We start from the raw sequence: 24,987 nt of genomic DNA, 5'->3' as shown, positions 1-24,987 counted from the left end.
TTTCGTGTAAAAGTACCTTTGTAAAAGTGCTTTTGTAAAAGTACTTTTATAAAAATGCTTGTATGCTTTCCTAAAAGTGATTCTCACTTTCGCAAAGTACTTTCATAAAGTGTTTTCATGTAAAAGTGCTTTTGTAAAAGTACTTTCGTAAAAATATTTCTATAAAAGTGCTTTCCTGTAAAAGTGTTTTCGTAAAAGTACTTTTCATAAAATTACTTTATAAAATTACTTTTGTAAAAGTGTTTCCATGTAAAATTGAATTTGAACACGAAAGTTAATAAAATCTATTTTATTTCGTTTGAAATCACAAAATGAAATGTGACATGGCGGTTTGGATTCGTAATGAGATGTGTGCACACTAAGAGACCTAAGTTCGAGTCACTTTAAGCGTTGTATTTTTGAGATTTGGCAAGTATAAACCCAACCCGTCCTGACCCGCACGACCCAACCCACCTTGACCCTAATGGGTACCCTTGACCCAACCCACCCTGACCCTAATGAATTACTCGACCCATATTGACCCATAAGTGAGTTCCAAGGTGGGTGGGTCAAATGGGTTGGGGCCAAGATTGCCAGCCCTAATATATACATAGACACACACAAGAAGCATTGTATAGAATTACAAAAATATAGTGGGGAAAGTGAAGTAGGATGCAAATAAAAAATAAGTGATGAAAATATTATAGGTCAAATAGGACATAACTGGGTAAAGTTTATCAATTAAAATTGAATTTGTTCAAAATTGGATTTTGTACAGAGATATATGCCTATGTGAGTTAAAATGTGGTTACAAGACCTATACCTAGCTCCTCTGCAAGCTCATCCCACAAAGGAAGAAGTATCAACACAACAAGCACTATAGCAACTATTATAGCTGTTCTTCTCCATGTTCCTACTTCTGAGACATCGTTTAAGCATGGTTTCTCGGGAGTCCTCTGAATAAATAAAATCCACAAGATTAAGAAGAGAAGGAAGATAAACTATGAACATATGTAAGACCAGTTTAACACTTTTTTTTCATACCTGACATATCAACACATAAAGCCCCCAAGGAAGTGACAGAGGTCCTCCAAGCTGAAAGAAAGGATGGAAATGAGATTCATGAAAAGCATATAGATTCTTTGGAAGAAACCAAAGTGAAGGAAAAGAATAATTTTGAATTTAGGCTCAGTTTGGAAGTACAAATACAAATATGCAGAGCGCAAAACCTTGTATTTTGTATTATTTAGTATACATTTGTACTGTACATATTTGTATTTGTACTCTTTCCAAACTGAGCCTTTGGACAAAAAGATCAATTCCTGCCTGTGCCATACAAATTCAGGACAATTGGCTTAATTTTGACTCGTCACATTTTTTAAGGTAAATAAAAAAGAAAATCTATTAAAATAAAGGAAGCAACATACATCGCCAGGTGATGATAAAGATGAAATAGGGGAAATTTTTAATGAAGTTATCAGCATATAATGGTCCTGAAAGCTCATCATTCATTCACTCCAATTCTGACACGGTATCTCCATGTCAGAATTGGATCTAGAGTGTTGTATTATTGGCAAACAGCATTCACATCGAAAAGTAAATTTTAAAAGAGAGCTAAAGACCAGCAATGTTATGTGCAGAGAGCTGCAAAAACAATGGACATGGCACTGAACAAAAAGGGATGCTGGAACAGAATTTATGTACCCATAACCCCATATAGTTGGGACAGTCAAGGTTCAAATCTTCACCTTTACCACCCAATATGCATATTCGTATCGGGTGTATCAATATTTTGAACCTTAGGGACAATGTTATTAAATTCTGAGTTGAGAGATCAAGCAGTGTGTCCATAAATTGAATGCAGGGGAAATGAGTGTGTTGAAGAGGGATGAGTGGCAAGAAAATAAATGATAGAACTGGATATCAGTGCAATCGCTAGAACCTAGTAGCCCAATAAGTGACAAAAGGAGGGGAAGATAACCTACTAAACCTAAAAGAAAAACAAAGGTTGTAGAGCTATGGAAAAGTAGAAAAGAAAGAGATCAGCTAATTCAGGTGGCTGGTGTGGGGGATGGAAATCAGGATGGGTTGGGTTAAGAGATCAGCTAATTCTTTAGCTGATGGGTTAGCTAAACAAGGGATAGAAAGGGAAGCAATGTTTTGGGCTGAGTTGTAACTTAACTGTTTCTTTTTTCCTTTTCCCTCTTTGGAGGGTTTAAGTTGTTTTCGGAAGATAAGAGTGTTTGTCTTCCGTGCTGTAATTAGTATGATGTTTCAATGAATATAATGAATCAGTTATTGATAAAAAAAAAGTAGAAAAGAAAGACCTAAAGGGTCATGCTAGTAGCCTAGCAGGCATGGCAAAATGGGAATCATTTATCTGCTCCAAAAAGTTGCAATATGGATTTGTTGAGTTGACTCTGGATGTATACATGTAGAATAAGCACAGATGGAAATTAATCTGAATTCTCTACACCACTAATTACAGTGTCCACGGGAGCACTTGAGCCAATACCCGAACAATGGTCTTACTTGTAATTGGCTAAAACCAAGTATTCTCACTGTAACAGTGAGACATCTTTACAGTCAAGTACTTACCAAAAATAAAGAACTCAATAACCAGTCATTTTTTAAATACTAGAATAAGAAACATATTAATATCAACTTGTTCTAAAGTTGAATTCAACATGTTGTTGAACTTTATTGGCAAAAGAATATGCAGTGAAAAATAAAGGTATACCACTCCCAAACCAAGCAGCGTGTAAGTTGCCAAGCCAAATCCAACCAGTGCATCTTTGCCGAAAGCACCCTAAGAAAACAAATTGAATGTTAGAAAAGCAACGCAATTTTAATAAATAGGAAGACAAAAAGTTCTTAAATAACACACAGAGCTCCGCTATTATCCAAAAATAGTTTCTCATGAAGTTGATGGCAGCTCTAGTAATCTTTCTTGATAACTCAGTTGATTAAGGGAAAATTTTATCTTCCAGGAACAGTACATGCACCTTGTATGCATAGAGCTCAAGGTGTTTGTACAGATACATAGGGTATCCATGGGATTCACAGAGACAGTTACCAGCATTGGCAGTTACAAGAGAGAGAGGATGTGGCATTTAGAAATGTTGATCATGGTAATAGTTAAATGTCTTGTCAACATTTTGCAATGATGGTGGTTCAGACATTTAAAATTTTACAATAAAATTTTTCAAAAACCACCAAGACATTTAAACATCCTTTCATATTTTTACCTTTTGTAAGCTTAAATCACATGTGTTTAAAATCTAAATGCATATATTTAAATATAATATTTCAAATCTGAAATCCAAAAGCATTTAATCATAGGCCCGGAAGGCTGGAACTAGGCTTGGTCAGCCAAGCCCAGGCTTATATTTCAGGCCTAGGGTCTAGGGTAAAACCCTGCTAAGCCTGGCCCATGATCACCCCTACTTGGAAGGAGAAGGAGAGGTGAGCATCTCATGAGAAGAGTATGATAAACAGCTCCTTCAGTCTTCCAACTAGAATCATAATAAAACAACTCTTGCCAAATCAAGTGTGGTATATCTTGCCTCACAACTGTCCCATTCTTTGACTTGGATCATTAATTTTGGAGCTTTCAATCATGACTGGGTCACCAAGTGTGTTGCCCCTATCTTAGTCCTCTTCTTCACAGTTTGTTAATTAGCCAATGGTGCTACATCTTCAGTTTGCGGTCTGGATTATGTCTCTTCATCATTCATTATCTCTAACCTTCCTTCAATTTCATGTTGTTAGCAAGTAAACTAAATCCCTTAACCATTCTATTACATTCTTCCCTCCAATTCTATGTTTTTCAGGATCTAATGATAGGAAAGAAGATCGGTGATGGGCATGAAGATGGAGGGTTGCATTACCTTAACATTTGAGGTGGATCAAAAGTAGCTCTATAATCATCCCTTACTCCATCTTAGTGGCATTTATGTCTTGATCATCTATCACTCCAAAAGCTGAAGTCATTGATAACTACTTTGAGTCATGTGTCATATTTGGATTGTCAATCTTGTTAGTTGAGTAAGAACCATAGTCTTTTTAGTTTAAGAGTTGAAAGTAAAGTATCTAGTTCTTTTCTTCTTCTTCATTTTAACATTTGAAGTCCCATTAAAGTCAAGATATATAATGGCTACAGGTATTTTATAATCTTTATGGATGATTATTCAAGGATGGCTTGGATGTTGTAACTATGCTTCAGATGAATGAAATAGTAAAAATTCATCAAAAAAAAATGATGAATGAAATAGTAAAATAAAAAGTGAAATAGCTGCTGGTAGAAAGAAAACCCAGGCTCCTGTTCTGTTATGATTTATTCTATCTTATTTCACACTAACTAGGCAGTGAGGTATATACTTTGAGTTTGGAAACCTAGTTTCAGAGCCAGGAAGTGTGAAGTCCATATTCAATTATGCTACCTCTAGGCTAGCCAGGATACCATATATTTCTAGTTCAAAGATTGGAGAAGAAAGACGTATACCTGCACAGCTCTCCCACCATCTAGGCAGCCTACTGGAAGCATATTAAAAGCTGACGTGGTTAAACCACACCTGAAGAAAAAGCATAGATGGTAAGTGTTTCATGCATGGCATAAGCACCTAAAATATATAAATAACATTCAAGAATAGCTACATCACCAGCCTGCAATCACAAGAGGGTGGATAGAAACAGTGGCAGCATGCATGGCACTGCACGTAGATATTAACAAAACATTAATAAAAAAAATGAATGGAAGATAAACAAAAAATATTAGTTGGTATAAGAATCAAATATTGTAATTATTGCTGAGGCAGATACACACAGAAACTATCATGTGGTTGAGGTCTCTACCAGAGGAGCTGGATATAGCTGCTCAAATGCCATTGTTGCTAGTTTGTGATAACCACACTACTATTAATATTGCATACAATCCAGTACAACATGTCAGGACAAACACATAGAGGTTGGTCATCACTTCATTTATGAGTAAGTTGCCATGGTGATGTTTACATTCCATTTGCCACAACAGATGAACAGTTGGTAGATAAATTCACTAAAGGAGTTCCTAAGGTTGCACTACAGTTCACTCTTAGCAGGCTAGGCATGATTGACATATATGATCAGCTTGAATGGGAGTGTAGGAAAGAGTGGATTGTATCCTATTTAGTTTATGTTTCTGCTCATAGTACTATTGCTTATGTTTTTTATTTTATTTGACGTTAGTTATGTGCCTGTAGATAGTGGGCCGTGTGTCTTTCTTTATTTCTTATTGATCTTTACCAGTGCTGCTACCCAGCACAAATGTAATTTTCTTCATTGTTATAGTAGTCATAAAAGATAACTTGGTCAAATCTTCAAGCTAATCCAATCTTCTCTAAGCTTGACAGGTTTTTAGTTTCTCTAGATTGGGAAGAGCATTTGACAGATTTGTTGGGAAGAACATTGCCTAGAGTCACCTCGGATCATTTGCCAATTTGCCTGTTCCAAAAGAGATTTGATGGTGGCCCATCCCCTTTTAGGTTTGAAAACATGTGGCTTACCCATCCAGAGTTCAAAGCCAAAGTTAAGGACTGGTGAGATACTCCGGCTCAACCACCTATTTGGGAAGGCCAAAAGTTCTTAAAGAAATTGCAGCTGATCAAAGAAAGAATAAAATAGTGGAATAAATTGACCTTTGGGAGACTATAGAAAAAGAAAACAAGTCTGATTTCCAGATTGAGGAGATTGATAAAAAGGAAATGGAAGATCCCATCAGATAGTGATAGCGATTTACAGTGGTCTATGAAGGAACTGAGGTTACTCTTCTCAAAGAGGAAATTTATTGGAAACAGAAATTCAGGGAAGGCAATGGTAATACGAGATTTTTCCATGCCATTGCAAGCAACAGAAGGAAAAAGTGCCTAATTACTTCCTTAAGCTTGGGGGAGACTGAGGTTACTAATCACAATGAAATAGCCAAGACCTTTGCATATCACTTTAGGTCAATCTTTCATAGACCACTTAATGAGAGTTGGTCAATTGAAGATCTTGATTGGGAGACTTTGGGAAATGATCAAGTAGAGATCCTGGAGAAAAGGTTTCAAGAGGAGGAAATTAAGGAAGCAATTTTTTCAATGGACAGATCTAAAGCAACGGGGCTGGATAGCTTTACAATGGCTTTCTACCAGGATTGTTGGGAGATAATTAGAAATGATTTGGTTAGAGTGTTCAAGAAATTCCATAGGAGGGGCAAAAGTAGCTTGGTAATGAACTCAACTTTTATAGTTTTGATCCCCAAGAAAGTTGGCGCTGCCCATTCCAATGATTTCCATCCTATCAGTCTGGTTATGAGCATTTATAAGATAATTGCTAAGGTTCTATCCCTTAGAGTCAAGAAGGTTCTTCCCCCACTTATATCTCAATTGCAAAGGGCTTTTGTTCAAGATAGGCAAATTGTAGACTAGATCCTAATTTCCAAAGAGTGTGTCGAAGCCCAAAAGAAGAGATTAAGGAAGAAAGGAGTTGTGGTGAAGCTAAATATGGAGAAAACTTGTGATCTTGTGGACCAGAAGTTTTTAATTAAGATCATGAGAAGCTGTGGGTTTGGAGAGCTTTGGTGCAAATGGATCAGAGGGTGCTTGCAGTCTACTCATTATTCAATTCTTGTCAATGGGTTGGTAGTGGATTTCTAAAGGAACTATAGGCCTCAGACAATGCGATCCATTGTCTCCCTTCCTATTTACCCTAGTAGCTGAGGTGTTTAGCAAGCTGATTTTAAGAGCAATATGCAGCTGATTAAGGGCTGGTCAGTTGGAAGGGGTAGAATTCAGGTAACTCACCTACAATTTGCAGATGATATTCTAGTTTTATGTGAGGGGGACAATAGGTCTGGAGTGGAAAACTTGAAGCTGGTAGTTAATCTTTTTGAGAAGGTTTCATTAGGAACCTAAAAGAGTCTGAATTTCCCCTTGTTTCTGCTTTGCTCTCCTTGTTGAATTTTGTGGTTCTTGGAGATGGGGTAACTCAACTGGGACTTTCACCTGGAAATCTTTTTCTCAATTCTCTTGTAGCTTCCTCTCCCTTGCCTTCCCTTTCTTTCCCAGTAAAGGAAACCTAGTGTCCTCCCATTCCCCCTACAGTTAGTGCCTCCTGTTGGGAAGTGTTTCATGGTTGCATTAATACTTGTGACAAGCTTCAAAGAAAAACGCCAAATTGGTGCTTGTCCTCCAACTGGTGCAGCTTGTGCAAGGTTAATGGTGAGACTGTTTTTCATCTTTTAATCTCCTGTCCCTTTGTTGGCTTTATCTGAGAGTGGTTTGCCTCACTTTTTGGTTGTAGGTGGCTCTCTCCTGTTAGCTTGGGAGGGCTGTTTAACCTTTCTGTTTGCAGGTGCACTACCAAAAGAGGTAGACTGATGTGGAAATATACAAGGGCAGTTGTTTGGACAGTTTGGGAGGAAAGAAAGTCTAGAATTTTGGGGGAAATGAAGAGAACTAAGGAAGCATTGATTGAGACCATAACCCTCTGAGTGGCTCATTGGGTTAAGACATTGAGCTTGTTCTTAGATTTCCAGATTGATGGTTTCTTCAGAGCTTGGGGGACTATAGCTGCTTCAGCTTCTAGAAGACATGTTGAAACAGTGTTCTGGTCTCCCCCGCACCGTGGCTGGTTGAAACTGAATTCTGATGGGAGTAGTGTGGGAAATCCAGGCCCTGCTGGAATTGGAGTTATCAGGGATGGAGAAGGTTGTATGTACCTTATTCTCAGGTTCGGCTGGGCAAAGTAATCTTGCATCAACAGAATTCTTAGCTGCTGTATTTGGGCTTGGAAAGCTGAGGAATTGAGCCTAGAAAGGTTAATTATTAAAGGTGATTCCAAAACAATTTTGGACTGGTTAAGGAAAGAGGAAGGAGTCTCTTGGCACCTAAGGAATGGCCTTAAGAGGTTCAAAAGGCTCTCCAGGGATATGTTGATTCAAATTAATTGCGTTAGAAGATCGGCCACCAGTTTGGCAGATAGTTTAGCCAAACAAGGGGTACAAAGATGGTCTGTGTTTTTAGGCCTATATGTAATATTTGGGGGTTTGGACATCTGGTGTCCTTTTTGTATCCTTCACAACTTCTGGTTGTACTGCTTTATTTAATTTTAATGAAATCAGTTCTCTGAGTTATTGATCAAAAATAATAATAATAATAAAAGATAACAGGGTCTAACGCCCCATGATCTGTTTCTCACCTGAAAAGTAATCTTTCTTATAGTTTTTTTTATCAGCTAAAGGATTCCATTAATAAACTAAAAAAAGGTTAATACAACCATTGGAGACTTCCAACACACCCTAGTCAAACAAGTTTACAATTTTGCCCAAAATAAGTTTGGTCCGTCAACTCCCTGTTGGGCTAGAATATCTGCCACCCCATTTGCAGTTCTCCTCATCCAGATGAAACTAAAATTTATTTTGCTATGACATCAATTTCCCTAAAAGCATGCTTATATTTCCAAGGTGCTGATTTGACTATCTTTGTCCAATGAATGACTAGCTGTAAGTATCCTTCAACTTCCACATCTCTGAGACCAAGTTGCAGTGCTAGTCTCATTCCTTGTAAGAGTGCCATGATTTCAACCTTGACCAAGTCTCCTAAATCAACTGGACCTGAATACATCACTACCACCACTCGCTAGTGATTTCTAATCACTCCCCGAATGCCTGCTCTTCCCAGATTGGGAAATCTTTCTTATAGATTAATCAAGTTTATTAATTGGAGTAATAGCATATAAGGGCAACTTTTGGGGTTTAATATCAATAAAAAGTAATATATTTAAAAAATTTTCAAAAATAGGTTAACTTTTTAAAAATGATATCAATAAAGGGCAAAAACATTGTTTATTTTCTTCTTCTTGCCATTTGTTCACCAGAGCCGCCGCCCACCGCCATCCGCTGCTGCCCACTGCCGCTGCCACCTCTGTCTCCACCCATCTCCGGCAACATTGCCGGAGGTAGAGGTGGAGGTGGCAGCGGCGGTGGGAAGCAACGGATGGCGGTGGGTGGCGGCTCTGGTGAACAAATGGCAAGAAGAAGAAAATAAACAATGTTTTTGCCCTTTATTGATATTATTTTTAAAAAGTTAACCTATTTTTAAAATTTTTTTAAATATATTACTCTTATTGATATTAAACCCCAAAAAGTTGCCCTTATATGCTAGAAACCCTTATTAATTTGCAAGGTGCCAATCAGCTGATTGGTAAGACCTCCTCCTGATCATAGCAGAGACTTGGGATCAAATCCCGCCTGCACCTGGGTGGGGAGCTATGGATTGGGGGATGGGCTACCCCCCGTTGTGTAGCCCTTCAGAAGATATCAAAAAAAAATCAAGTTTATTAATTTTGAAATCTGCTGGACCAATCGACAACTCTGTTTAAAAAATTCAGATTAACTAACAAATCTATATCTATAGTATATTAAAAGTACAAATGAGGGAGTGGAACTTTTGTTTGACTAAAATACCCCTATTTTGAATTTGATCCCTCTCTAATTGTGAGGGCAGAAAGTGTAATTTCAACTACTACTTTTCACCTTATTTAATTCCCTCTCATTAGCTATTATATTTAAGGTATTAACTCCCATCAGTTTTAATTGAACCTTATTCTTGACTAAAATGCCCTTATCTTTTAACTTGGTCCCTCCCTAACTGTGAGGGTAGAAAATGTAATTTGAACTACTTTTTACCTCATCAATTCCCTCTCATTAAGTTTTATATTTAAGGTATTAATTTCCATTCTCTCTCGTTAAATCCTATATTTAGGCTATTTTTTCTCACTAATAAATTCTATAATTTTTTTGTTTGCTTTAAATAAATTCTGTCAATTAGATATAATTCCAATACTTTTGGCCATATAAAACCCATGTTTAAAAACCAACCCAAAAGTGAAGTTGTTCTCACGTTCGGTGATAGGTCAATAGTTCCACATTTTATGTCAAATATGTTAACCCTTGATGCCATAATTAAATTATAAAAATTAAAAATAAAAGATAAAACACAAAAAAGTTAAAAAATGAATAAAATCTGTAAAAATCAGTTGGGCACATCTCTAATATCATATATTTATCAAATTAAACAAAAATAAGTGTGATAAATAAGAATTATTGTTGTACACATTAATTTAAAAGAAATTATTGAAAATTTTGGAAACATATTATTACTATCATTGTCGTCGTCATCTAAAATTTCCACGTGTGAAGCATATGGACATTTACTAGTTTAACAAGAAAATTATACAAACCCAGAGAGCAATGATGAAAAACCTCAAACAGAATTGATGACAGGAAAGACAAGACATACGCATAACCAAGAGTTGCTCTGCTGATGAGCCCAAGAAGCAAAGAACCCTGGAATAGCATGCAAGGCACCTGCACCAAATCTCCTGCAGCATCTGGGTTTGATGAGAGCAGCAGGCCAACACAAAACATTGAAAGAGAAAGTGCAGCACCGGCAAAGGGACCCGCAATTGAGACATCAACTTTTGTCCTTCGATCAGGAAGAATAGATTTGAACTACAAGAATTGATAGGAAGAAAATGAGCAATATGGCATAAGATCAAAGCCCTCATCCCACCCCTTCCACCATTTGTCACATACATAAATAGTTAGGACTTAGACTGACAATGTTATTATTCAACAACTAAGTATTGAATCAATGGAAAGAAAATAACAAGGAAAGCAAAATGAAAAAAAAAATCAACTGCATATAATTAATTTCCAAACTTTCCTACCAAAAATATTTTCACTTGATTCATCAGCTACAGATTTGCACAGAATATTTCCCAAATCCAAAATCAATTATAATTAAACTCTATCAAATACCATCTATATATTCGGGTAGGTTGCAAAAGATTGCTCACCTGAGTTATTGCACCAAAGCTGCCAAGTGTAATGTTAGGAATAAAGTAAGGAATGCCCAGTTTTACTTTCTTTGGAAATGCAGCCAGGAAATGCCCAACCTCCTGTTTGTCAAAAATAGAGAATAAGAGAAAAACAAAGTAATCTATGTACAAATACGAATATATACAAAGAGTATTAAGAAGAACAAAGATTATCTAACAAGTAAAAGAACAAATACAAACCATGAAATTATCAGGAAAATTCATTATTCCAAACTAATAAAGATTATTTTATCAGTATCATTAAAGGTTGCACAAAACATGAAGGTGACCAGGACGTGCAAAAGGAACATCTAGAACTTGAACTGGAGCAAGGCAGATGCCAGCTAAGAAGCTTTGACCTAATTGCAAATAGACATGGTCAAGTTGCAAGTAGGTTGATGCCATTGCCGGTCTTAGGGTGAAATTTTGGGAAAACCAGTGGTAAGGAGACTTACCTCTATGTCAATTTATTTCTAATATAATTACATTATCCATGGCTAGTCTCACTTGGGACTTTGGTTTTTGGATGGGCTTGAGATATTACGGCAGTTAGGTGGTTAGACCTCTGGGTGTTATAAAGAATGTTTTTCTTGTACAAAATGGGGTTGATAAAAGAATCTGGCATCCGTTAGGGTCCCTCTCTTGTTACTTCCTTTTCAAATCCTTATATATCATCCCTCCATCCACTCAACCGTTTCCAGTCTCTCTTTAGAACGGTCTCTCTCCCTTCATATGTGCATTCTATAATTGAAGAGTGGAGAGAATGTCATGACTTATTCCTCTCTCTTGTACTTTCAATTCACAAGTAAAGAATCCCATTTTTCTTTTGTTTGGTTGTTCTTGGTTTTTACCGTTGGATATATTAGAGTATTAGACTCATTCTCACCTCAATCACTTCCTTTACACAGAAAGGGGAAAATCTCGTGACATTACACCAAGGAAACAGCACTATGGAGTAATTTGGACTAAAAGAAATGCAAGAATATTTGAGAAAAAGTACAAAATTTACATATTGTTGGAATTCCTTTTATTCTTTGTATATGGTCAGCAGGGTTATATTTGTCCTTATCCTATTTATTTCTTTTATTTTCTTAAATACAGCCAAAGTTGTAATTTAGCATTCTATCATTAAGTTAATAAAAGAAGGGTGGCAGTTGAGGAGAGTTTCAGTTCAATCTCCCCTGCTCTCAGCTTTACTACCAGAAGACAACAGATTGTTGCTGATTGGATGGCTCCAGAGGCAGGAAGGATAAAGTTAAACTTTAATGGCTAATGCTCATGCAATCCTGAACCCTTAGACCATGTAGGAAATGTTTTGCTCAGTTTTTCAAGCCCAGCAGGTGATGGCATGTCCCACAAAGGAGGGGGATCTCTAAGCCTGTGATAAACTTTATTATAACATAGTCAGCAAAAACTATCTTCTGAATTCCATTTTTCTAGCATTCCTGGAGCTTATCAAACTTATATATCAATGAAGCTATAATTTACTGCTGCAAATAAAATGCTCAAGTTCTAAAGTACCACATGAAAAGAGCAGTAAGTAAAAATGACAAGGTATGTGAGATAAGTACAAAAGCACAGTAGATCAAAGAGAAAAAGGATTCCCAATCTATTAATCAAGGGAATATGCTCTTTTTAGGAAATGGAAAAGACCTAGATATGGTCCCTAAACTGAAATACCAGCTGATAAAAACAAGTAAACTGATTAAGGTATTAACATGGGAATTGCACATATCAACAAGGACTGATGTAGCCGACCCCATATAGTTGGGATAAGGCTTGGATGATGATAATGACTGTGCATATCAACAAGGGAAAACACATAGCATTCAACCAATTGAATGTAGGGAAAATCCATGTGAACTGCAGAACTGTATTCCATCTCACTATCTCACTATATCTTTTTTGCGAGATAAAAGACTTATCTTGTATACACCATAAAAATAATGTTCTTGAGACTGATTTCAGCTCTCCCTCTATCTGGCATCATTGCGCTTAATTTTGGATGTTCTAGGTCACTTTAGATGTATGGAAGAAAAATGATGGTGATATCTGATACCTGCCCTTTTATGATTACCTGTTATCCACCATACTTGTTTTTATATGAATTTCTTAAGTCTCATCTTCTATAGATATTTTTGCTATTTCATGTAAAAAGAGCTTCCACCTATAGCAGTCTTCATAAGAAGGACCCCAGATTGAAGTGACATAACAGATTTTGTAAAATTTGCGACAAGAAATAACATGTATTGATTTGGGCACATGAAGAAATGATGTGGCCAGTTTAAACCACTCATCAGATAGCAACCATATGGATTGGAAAATTAACCATGTTTTCAGTCCCACAGTCTACTTAAGAGCTCCACCTCAATAATGTACCGGACATTTTCCCAAGTGATTATAGACATTGAAAGTTTTAAATTTTTGTTATTTTATCACTAAACTTTCAATTCTTTAATATTTTTTTTGAAAAGGTAAGGTTATTTATTAAAACAAGAACCAGTACAAAGGAGCTTAGGCCATTAGAGGCTGCCTAGAGACACCACAAATTACAGATACATCATGTTCTGAGATCTAAACAACAGACTCAAATTCTGATTTTTAAGCACCTCCACTGCCGACACCCAGGACAGAAGTTTACCCACAGCTTTCTGCACCAATTCCTCTGAAGATTTAGCTTTGCCCTGAAAAAATCTGTTATTTCTTTCAATCCAGATAGTCCAAAGCACAGCAGCCAGGATAGTCCTCCAAACCAAGATACCTTTCTTGCTGAGACCCTCAATCTGCCAACACAACAGCAGATCCTTCACAGAATTTGGCATTACCCAGCTGATTTCCATAGCTTGAAGAAAATGCCTCCAAATATATTTCTTTCAATTCTTTAATATTAAAGATGCACAGAAAATCTTTTGTTCTGAAACAGGCTGTTGTGCTGAAACTTGCCCCATGACCAGAGGATGATATGGGCTACATATGGACCTGTTTGAAACTGCTACCAGAGTTGCTATGCCAAAGATTCTAGGCTTGTCTATATCTCTTTGATTATGTTTGCATATATCAGTGTTATAAATAATATTGCAACAGTACCTCGCTATTTCCATTTCCTTGTTTATTTGGCATTCTTTTATTCACTGGTCAATAGTTAACGATGTAGAATGTACATTTGAGAAGTGGCACTTTAGTCTTTTATTTGCACCCTTGCTGATCTCTAGTCCTATGAGCAATGCTATGATAAAGTGAAAGTTCTGTTTTATTATTTGACAAGTGAAACTAAATTGAGGTTTAGTGGCAAAAAGCTCTTCAAAAAAGGAAAATATTACTTCACTTTGGTCACAACCTGAAGAAGATTTTATTAAATTTATCTTTGATGGGAGTAGCCAGGGCAACCCAGGTCAATCAGGTGTAGGGGGTGCTTTCCAGAAATAAAGGAAGTATTGTTGCACTGTTCTCAGGACCAGGTGGTGTGGGGGACTCAGTTAGAGGAGAATTTCTCCAAGTAATTCAAGTGGTACAGTTAGCAAGATAGATGATGAAATCAGAAGGTTTAAATGGCTTACAAGCAATATGACTTCAAGAATTCAATGGGAAAGAAGATCAGCTAATGGGTGGCAGATACTTAAACTAAGCAAGGGCTTAAAAAGGTTCATTTGTTCTGGGCTCATTTGTAATTTGACTTTTTTTCTGTGAGAAGCTGCACCTCACACCTCTCCTTGGGCCTCTTGTAATGATTGTGGGATTATAAATTTCAATAAAGTTTCTATGTTTACTTATCAAAAAAACTACTAAATATAGCTGCATGGGCATCACCTAGATGACTATGCACAAAGGGGACCCATATCTACTGGTTGTGTATTGAACTCTTTCACCATAACCCATAGAGATTATCTGTGCAAAATAGTATAAACATGGACCCAACTAACAAAAAGCAAATGGTGCAGGAGAACCTTCAGGGTTTTCCATATAAAATATGTGACAGCAATCCTTTTACAGTTTAACAAAGGTAAGGAGAAAAAGTAAGCAAGTCTAGGATGTCATCCATTTCAGACAATCAGATATTGTTATAATGCAATTGACCTTCACATAAGCAATGTCAATAGTTAATGCAATATAAACTAAATCCAAAATTTAGCATCAAGAGAAATATACAATACACTGCTCTATCCCACCTTTAACAGATAAAAGCTTAAAAGGTTAATAATGCTCATCGTCCTCAAATAAATTTGGAACAATTAAATCAAGTCCAAAACTTAGAAATCAATGTGTATTTAATAGGAATGCATCTGCTAGTTGAGTCATTTAATGAAGTCAGAAAAACAGATAAATCTTCCATGTGAATTGGTTTGGGGCTCAAAAAGGCCCCACAGGTTTCTCTTGCAATCCTCAACTAGTAGGGAAAATCTGAGACCAAAAATCCTTGCCATGTGAATAAAATAATCCCTGCTCTTGAGATAAGCTTAACATCAATATACCAAAGCTTCCAACAGCCATATATTCATAGAAAGGTCAATCCAGAGGAGTGGATAACTCAGATTAGCCACCTGATGAATAATAAACTTTGTTACCTTAAGCTACCCTGTTAATACTGAAAGCAAAAGTGGAATATTTTCATACATGGCAAAGCAGTGACACCCTGATCCAAAATATACCATCATCATTATCACCACCATCATCATCAAAGCCTTGTACCAACTATATGGGTTCGGATATATATATATATATATAAAATATACCATCATCATTATCACCACCATCATCATCAAAGCCTTGTACCAACTATATGGGTTCGGATATATATATATATATATATATATATATATATATATATATATATATATATATATATTCAATTAAAAACAATGGAAAAAAGACTCACATGAAATAGCTGAACCCCTAAGACGCCGTATGCTAGTGGCAGAGCAGAATCCACAAATGGGAATAACAGCTGCATATCAGGTGGATCAATGGCATTTGGATCTGTAAAGTACTTCACTACCTCTGGAGGAAGTCTATTTATCTGCTCCAAAGGAAAACAAAGTAGGCATTTTTCAAGTTAATAAGCCTAAGCTTGGTTTTCAGCATAAATGAGACAGCAGGGAGAAAAGTCAAAAAATCTGGAGAGTAATCATTTCATAAAAAGTATATTGACTCACCTGAGATGCAATTCCTAGCTCCACACAGGAGCCAATTGTAAGAACAAATAGCAATAGAGCAATTACATATTGCCAAAGTGTAGTAGGCCCTGGTTCTGAAACTTCTTTCCGCAGCAAACCAAAGCTCACTCGTGGCCCACCACGGGGGTCCATTCCTTCTGAATTGGGTTCCTCCACCATAAATAGGTTATACTTGTTGCCACTGACTTCAGCAAGTTGACGCTGGAGTTTTGCAAACACCTCCTCCCGCTTACCCCTTAAATTTCCAAAGAAAAGTATGCCCTCAGCAAAGTCTCCAAATGGCTCTTCTCTGGTCACCCAGAAAGTAGAATAGCCAAAAAGCTTTTCCTTAATCAGATTTACATCATTAGGATCGACTTTCTCTGGTCCAAGAAGTTCCATCAGTTTAAAAGAATCAACTTGGAAACTATTATAAGCGGGTCCCATAGGAGAAATATCTGGTGGCTGAAAAGTAGAAAACCCACAGCTAGAATCAGTACCATCTCCACATCATTTTCCACAGTTGTCATTCAATATATAGAACAACTTATATTCCTGATTTTCAACATTTTTTCTGTTCTTTTGTTCTTTCTTAATTCTGCCCCTTGCTTAAACACATAAACTATGTAAAGTGCATTTACAAGTGAAATTATTGAACTTCGGAGGGGGGGGGAGAGTTAGAAGTTGTACTAAGATAATAGCAGATCCTAGAGACAAAAGCATGGTAATTGAGAGATTGCAGGCTGTTCAATGAGGTATCTAACTAATTCACTTCTAACCTAATCAAAATCCAATATAATTCCAAGAATAAGTTAAAAAGATAAATGAACCTCATTACTACTGAAAAATACTAAAATTAGAAACCAGAAAATAATAAATAAATGGAGGGAATGGGAAGTACCCTGGAAGAGATAGATGTGAGAGTCTGGTCCGACTTGAGTTCATCGACGTTCCTCTCTTCCGCCTCTTCGGTCGTAGCCGTCAAGTTTGAACTTTTCGACACGTTATCCTCTTCTTCATTCCCATTGCTACTAAAACACCTAAAATTATCAAAGCGTCTCCTGAAAACCTCCTTATACAATCTTTGTTTACACAAGAAACACGGATGCTTTGAATTTTTATTCTCAAACATTCGACTTCTTCCACTGTAAGCTCTTCCGGTCGGACATAATCGGAATCTGAGGTTCAGAGGAGTGAAATAATAACTCGTCAGAGTTCCCATTTTCAAGTAAACCTCGTTAGAAACTTTGCAACTTAGGACTCAATGGAACGACAGTTTCATTTTGCAGATCGAATTCGAATAGAAACACTGTGTTTAGTCAGATTGAACTTGAAATAGAAACCGAAATCCTACGAGGAGAAAACCAAGCCGAACTCAATCTCGACCGGGAGAAAGCAAATGCACAGAGAGATCGAATTCGAACAGAAAAACTGTGTTTAGTCAGATTGAACTTGAAATAGAAACCGAAATCCTACGAGGAGAAAACCAATCCGAATTCAATCTCGACCGGGAGAAAGCAAATGCACAGAGATTTGCAAGGGTCCGTGATGGAGAGAGAGAGAGAGAGAGCTCCTCGACCCGTTTTTCGTTTGGCTGTGGCAGAGCGTATATCTTCTTCGCTGACCAGATTTTAATAAAATATCTTTTCCATTTTTTTAGAATTTATAAAAAACGGAAAAAAATTATCACTATTAAAACTAGTTTGGTCCCGTGCGATTCGCGGACATTGTTAACTGCAAATAAAAATCACATAGCTGTAGAAAGGATTAGCTGAACATGTTCGCTGTTGAACAAGCTGTAGAACCAGTGATAATGTTCCACGGTGGAGCTTATAAGAATGCATTTACTAACGTCAAAATTTTATTATTGATACATAGCTGTTGAACAAGCTGTAGAACCACTGATAATGTTCCACGGTGAAGCTGATTAAGGAAAATTTCCGATTAATACTGTATTAATGTGTAAATTTTAAAATGCGATAATTCAGTATTCGAATATTTAAGATGCACCAATTTAGTACCTACAGTTAATTAGTTGTTAATCAATTGTTAAATGGCATTTGAAAAGACATAAATACTCTTTGAGTGTAATCTAGTTTTCTTTATTAACAATTTAAACATTGACGAAAACTAAACAGTCCCAAATCCTTTTATCTTCTATTCAAGAAAGTTGGGAGTCTCATCTTAATGGGTATTCTCCTTATCATAACTTTCTTGAATAGAAAAGGCAAGTATTTGGACTGTTCATTTTCTATTAACATTTGGATGATTAATAAATAAAAAATTAGATAATACTCGAATGACATTTGTGTCTTTTCAAATGCTACTTGACGATTGAAGCGATTGATTAACAATAGGTACTAAATCGGCACGTTTTGAAAGTTCGAATACTGAATTGTTGCATTTTAAAGTTCGATGACCAAATCAACACTAGCCCAAAATACAAGGTACTAATTAGGAATTTCCCCTTATAATTATTAATTGATAATTTGAAAGATGCCTTTTTTTGTAGAAGTTAATTTTATTAACTAATAGTATTAAAAAGTATTGTAACTTGTTCCCCGAACCCATAACGCCCACACACTAGTGCAAGCTAAATTCCATCTTGTCTCTCCTAATGAATAAATTAATTTTCAAAAATATGAGTTTATGAATAATTAAATACTAAAAATATTAAAAAATCAGTAATTATAGAACTTTTTAAAGTTGACTTTCACTAAATTAAATTGACAAAAAACAATGTAAATTACCAATAATTATGAAAGTTAGAGATAATTACCAAATATAAATTATCAATATTAAAACTCCCCAATAATTTTCTAATTAAATAATTACCATAAACCAATGTAAATTACCAATAATTAATTATGGAAATTATTAAAATTTTAAATCTAATAATCTTCAAAAAATATTTAATTTTCCAACTAGTTATGGAAGTTATAAATATAATTAAAATTCCCTAAAAATTTCCAAATTAAATTTTTTAACAATTTCCAAAAGCCAATGTCAATAATATTTATTACCAAAAATAATTTTCAAAATCAAACATTTTCTCAAATTACATGAAAATTAAAAAAAAAAAGCTGAAAATTAATTTTCTCAAATTTAAAAATAAATAATTACCTAAAAATTACTAAAATTGTTAGGTAATAATTATCAATTTAACATCATAATATATAATCGATTTCATATGACAATAAATTAATACTAAATATTAAAATTTGATTGTTCAATAATTATTGACTTAACGAATTAAATTCCAAATACTATGAATAATTAATTACTAAAAATATGTAAATAATTTGATATTTTAATTATCTTATATGCTTGATATTTAGAAAGTTTCAGCCTTTGTTACTGTGGTAAAATAGGAGGCAAGGTGACATGGCCAAAGGCTAAGAACCCAATGATGTGGCAAAATGAAGGGCCTAAATAAAGTAAAGCCAAACTCATATTGGACCCGACTTATTGTGTTTATTTTTCATTATTTTAAAATTAAATTTAAATTGAGTTTAAATTAATATTTTTTACTTTTATTAAAATTTACTTTATTTACTAAATTATTGTAATTGATGTGTAATTTAAGTTTTGATATTATGCTAAGGTTATTATTGTTTAAAATTTATAATAATTTTAGAATTTGTTATTATAAATTAAGTATAATATTATTGTAATTAGTTATAATAATTATTATTGCTAAAATTAAAACAATAATTTATTTTTAATTTCATATTATAATAATCATTTTTAGACTGAATTAAATTTTATTACTTTATAATTATAAAATTATTATAATTAACTATTGGATTTTATAATGACAATGTAAAAATAAAACTTTTAATTGATTATTAAATTTTATTATTTTAGTTTTATTATTTGTCTTAATGTATTATTTATGTTTTCTCTTATTAGTATTTTAGATAATTTTTATTCATATTATTTCAATGTTGAAGTTTTAACTTAAAATGTTTTTAAAAAAAAAGTATTTTAACTTAAACTTTAATATTTTAATACATTTATGAAAAATTAAATGCATGTATTTAAAAGGTTGAGAGAGATAGAGAAAGAAATAGATAGTAAGATAGATACCGTGGGAAAAAGGGGTTAGAATAAGATGGTTTGTTGTAAGATAGAAGGGAGATGTTTTAGGAGGAAATTTTAGGTGGGGGGTAGTTTAGAGGAAATTTTAGGAGAAAATATGTTTTAGGTGATTTAGAAGGGGTGTGTGTGTGTGGTTGAGAGAGAGTGAAATTTTAGGAAGAAAGAGTCTCTAATTGGTCATTTCAAAAATGACATGGAATAAAAAATCAAAAATTCCAAAAATATTAAAAAAAAACAGGCTTCCTTGTTTTAGTATATACTAGCAGGGACCTATGTGCTACAAGGCTTTCTTAAAAGAATTTTAGGCAAAATGAGCTAGGGGTACAGCTTGGGTGGACCAAACCTAAGCTCAACCAAAACTTTTATACAAGTTTGGCTTGAGTTTTCAAACTTCATGTTGGACGGCCAAAAAACTCACTTCTAACCTAAACTTAGGTTGGGCTTAGGTTGTGAGGCCTAGGGTAAACCGAGCCCAACCCAACAAATTTGAGCTTGCCCAACATTTTATGATATACATATCTATATATTATCAATATATTCTACCAATAAATTGGGCTATAACGCTCAATATGTCAAAGCCAACCAAGATGTTGGGTTAAGCTCAGGTTGGGCCGAAGCTGGCAAGAGAAAAAATTATTGGTAATTTTCAATAATTATTGATAATTTACTACCAAATAACAAAAATAAAATGATGTTAATTACAAATAATTTTCTAACCAAAGCGCAAGTTTACCAACCTAGGCCCAACATCATGTTTTGAGCATAGGACTAGGTGTATTGACCTTTGTACCCAAGTTCCAAGCAAAATATAATGATAATAATCTGATATGCATATCATAAAATGTTCGGTGGGATCAAATATCATAGATATTTAATTGAATTTTATGATTTTTAATTAATTAATTTTGGTATATTTTTAATAATTATTTATTAATAAAATGAAAATAAATAATTATTAAAAACAGTAATATTTTTGGAATTTTTAATTAAACATGAAAACAATTAATTAATTTTTCTATGAGTTATAATAATTATTTATTAATTAAATGAAATTTATTAATTATTAAAAACAATAATGTTTTTTGGTAATTTGTAATTAATCGCAAATATAATTAATGAATTTAAGAGTGAGTCATAATTAAAAAATACTTTTCAATGAGATAAAATTTAATAATTATGAAAAATAATAATAATTTATGGTAATTTGCAATCAAGTGTTTATGTAAGATTTATTATTAAATTTATTTATTTTTAAACTATAATATTCACTAATATTAATAAAGACTAAATTAAAATTATTAATTTTAAATAATCAGTAATATATCACTTATTTATTAATCATAAATTGAAATCATTAATTATAAATAATAGGTAATATACCATCGAAGTCAAATGGGCAGGATTAATGGAAAACTAAACCATACCTGATCCATTAAACTTGTCACTTTAGTTAAACAGATCGGGTATTGGATAATCCACTTAACTTGTCTCTTTCACCCATCGTGAACACAACATATGCAAATTGATGTTGAAACAAATTTTTAAGATAGATTTAGTGTTTTTTTTTTATATAGAAACAAAAAGTGCTACACAAGAGAGGGGTAGCACGCCCCACAAAATCACCAAAACAAATAGAAGCAAAATCATCAGGAAGGGTACAAAGATCGAGAGAAATGACACCAGTAGACAAAGAATGAATCATATTCGCCAGCCAGTTTGTTGCTTAGTTTGACCCCGATACACGTACCTATAGCAAACTCTACCTTCCATCTTTTCCTTCATCTACTTGGTTAGAATCCTTCTCAATAGTGGTTGAAAACTTGTTGAAGTTCGTAGCTAAACTATGAGCTTCCCACGCCACCCATGCATCTACAACACTAAAGGGCGTATGCCAGTTTTTCTATCTTTGGATATCTCGTTTCTGCTCCTTGCAATACTTTACTAGCATAATAGATGGGTTATTGAACCCGATCTACTTCTTTTATTAGTACCGAACTGATCACTTCGTCGCTTGTTGAGAGGTACAGTTCTAAAATATCACCATCTTCGGGCCTGGTTAAGATTGACACACTAGCGAGGTATTCTAGAGCTCGTTAAACGTGACCTGATAGTCGTGGGTCCATTCGAACTCTTTGCTTTTGATTGCCTTAAAGAACGGCAGGCAGCGGTCCACTGATTTGGACATGAAGTGGCTATGCGGCCATTCAACCTCTGAAACTCCTTCAACTTCCAGAGTGGTCTCATATCTAAGATGGCCTTAACTTTGTCTAGGTTGGCCTCAATGCCGCGCCGGTTAACGATGTATCCTAGGAACTTGCCCGAGGTCACACCGAATACACACTTGTTTGGGTTCAGTCTCATATTAAACTAACACAAAATTTTAAAAACAAATGCAGGTCTTGTATTAATTCATGTGAAAATTGAGTTTTGACGACCATATCGTGTACATACCATTCTACTTTTTTGCCAATTAGTGGCGCAAATAACTTATTTACAAGCCTTTGAAAGGTTGCCCCTACGTTTTTCAACCCAAAGGGCATAACCTTGTAACAGTATAGACCGAACTCCGTGATGAAGGTAGTATTTTCTTTGTCCGTCGGGTCCATCTTGATTTGGTTATAGCTCGAATAGGAATCCAACAAACTTAGCAACTCATGCCCTAAGGTCGCGTCCACCAAGCGATCAATTATGGGAAGTGGGAAGCAGTCTTTTGGGCAAGCCCGGTTTTGAACGGTGTAGTCGATGCACATGCACCACTTACCGTTGGCCTTCTTTACCAGGACGGGGTTGACTACACATCTAGGGTAGTGGACTTCTCTTATGAAGTCAGCTGCAAGGAGCTTCTCAACCTCCTCGTCGACCACTTTCCACCACTCCAGGGCTAGGTTGCATTTCTTCTGTCTAACGGGCCTAACTACGGGATCAGTATTCAGCTTATGAGTCATAAGGTCGGGGTCTATACCGGGCATCTCTGTCGCGGACCATGCAAAAATATCTAAATTTTGAAGTAAAAGCTTACCAGTTCGGATCGTAGAGGTTCCTAGATGGAAGCACCGATCTGAAGCGTCCAAGATGGGTCGGCTGCTGAGGTCGGGACTACGACTATTTCTTCCGTGGGCGTGACTCGCTCTTCACCTTGCTCCGTAGGCTGCTCCAGTTCGAGGTCATCAGCCACATTGGTCTTTCCCTTCAGGGTGGCGACATAGCACTTGCGGGACTTGAGTTGGTCGCCTCGCGCTACCCCCACACCGAAGTTTGTTGGGAACTTCATAGCCAAATGATAGGTGGAAACCACCGCCTATAGGACATGGGTGATTGGCCAGCCTATTATGGCATTGTATGGGGAGGGGGTCGCGACCACCAGAAAAGTCGTGTTTGAATCTAACTACGCAAGGCCATGGGCCTACTTCCACAGGTACTGTTATTTTCCCAAGGGTCCGGACTTCTTCTCCGCTGAAGCCCACTAAAGGAGTGTCCGCAGACTTCAGGTCGCTTCTCTGCAACTGAAACTGGTCGAACGCAACTTTGAAAAGGATGTCGACCGAGCTGCCCAAGTCAACGAGTACCTGCCTGACCTCGAAGTCATTATTCTTAGCTTTATTACGAGTGCGTCATCGTGGGGGTAGTGGATCCCTCGCGCATCATCTTCTGTGAAGAAAATTGGCTCTTCTATCATCGGCCGCTTTGGAGGATTCTGCTCTTCCCAGGCGGCCTCACAAACTGACGTCCGAGTTGCTCAGGCCGCTGGTGATGAATGCGGACAGAGGGATCCAGCTTAGAGCCTGCGGCCAGAATCTCGAACCGGTTCTCTAAGAACAGGGTATCGGGCTTGGAGGGCTAAGACGATGTGAACATGGCGAGTCGGGGTCCTTCCTACCTGACCCCCCTGTGGCAAGGTCGAAGTGGCCGGTCTTTCCTGTCTGCTGTGAGAGGAGGCCAGACTCCTTGGAGGGTTTTGGGGGGCCTTTCCTTGGCGAGAAAGGTGCTCCTCTTGACGATGGGACCTGGCCCGCTGTGAGGCTGGGTGCCGAGGAGGGAGCTGCAATTGCTGAAGTTGAGGTTGTGGTAGCTGGGGAAATTGCTACTGATACTGGTACTAGGAGACCTGGTGTAGCATGTGTTGTAGATAGATCTGAAACAGTTGAAACTATTGCATTTGATCCTGCATGGCCTGCATGCACTGCACCAAATCTTCTAACTGGTTCGGGCTGGCCGCTGGGGGCACAACCGAGGGTTCACTGAATGTTGTTCCGACTATGGTAGGGAGTGGAGCAACGACATGTACCCCTGCAAGAGGCACGTTCAAACTAGGAATCCCGTTCACCGAGAGGGGACGGTGAACTGTCCGATGCAGACAGTAGGAAGCTGGGGCTGTTCTCAAGAGTTATCCTTATCCATGGTTCATCCGTTGTTGTTAGAGGAAGCCATGAGTATTGAGTTTTTTGAAGAGTAAAGAGATGTGAAAGTTTAGAGAAAGGCTTTTCGAAGCGTTTCCCACAGGCGGTAGCGTGATCCGGTCACTCCTAGTATAGTGAGAACGTGCTATTTGCACTCTTAGCCTTCATCTCCTTTTTGCTTCTCCTATAGAGTACTAACTTAAGCATCGAAGTATCCCCATCGGGTAAACTCCCTGAGGATTCTTCCTTTTCTTCATCTCAGGTACCTTCCAAGAGCCACATGAATGCCAGTTAGGAGTGATCGGATTGTGCTACATCAGAAACATTATAAAGCTTATATAAATCTTAAAAAATACATTAATAATTATAAATACAAGTTTTATATATGGCCTTAAATAAGTTATTTAAACACATCATAAAAAGATATTTAAACATACAAACCCATGCCCCAATAGCTTATA

At 36.2% G+C, this 24,987-nt stretch overlaps 1 protein-coding gene across 1 annotated transcript; it reads right to left on the bottom strand.

Moving 5' to 3' along the window:
• Positions 1–694: 694 nt before the first annotated feature.
• On the bottom strand, positions 695–17,665 carry EGY1 (Peptidase M50 family protein). Its single transcript, XM_088970971.1, has 10 exons — positions 16,930–17,665; positions 16,029–16,493; positions 15,752–15,892; positions 10,858–10,959; positions 10,299–10,510; positions 4,641–4,691; positions 4,484–4,553; positions 2,720–2,788; positions 1,024–1,074; positions 695–935 (listed from the first exon to the last, which is right to left on the bottom strand). Exons 1-10 carry the CDS (start codon positions 17,248–17,250, stop codon positions 777–779), a joined length of 1,641 nt encoding a protein of 546 aa, XP_088827097.1. The 5' UTR covers positions 17,251–17,665; the 3' UTR covers positions 695–776.
• Positions 17,666–24,987: the final 7,322 nt, after the last annotated feature.

Source organism: Nelumbo lutea, chromosome 2 (genome assembly GCF_056320005.1).
Source record: "Nelumbo lutea isolate HS-2025 chromosome 2, American lotus-T2T, whole genome shotgun sequence".
Classification (NCBI taxonomy): Eukaryota; Viridiplantae; Streptophyta; class Magnoliopsida; order Proteales; family Nelumbonaceae; genus Nelumbo; species Nelumbo lutea.
The sequence above is the reverse complement of the archived record's forward strand: the minus strand, read 5'-3'. Positions and strand labels throughout refer to the sequence as shown.

What these genes read in the sequence shown, in the direction of transcription:
- EGY1 (XM_088970971.1), bottom strand. Translation starts at nt 17,250, where the DNA reads ATGGGAACTCTGACGAGTTATTATTTCACTCCTCTGAACCTCAGATTC. An exon ending in TAGGGGTTCAGCTATTTCAT is followed by an intron (nt 10,960 to 15,751) that starts GTGAGTCTTTTT and finishes TTTGACAAACAG; the next exon opens with GAGGTTGGGCATTTCCTGGC. An exon ending in TTTATGTGTTGATATGTCAG is followed by an intron (nt 936 to 1,023) that starts GTATGAAAAAAA and finishes TTATTTATTCAG; the next exon opens with AGGACTCCCGAGAAACCATG.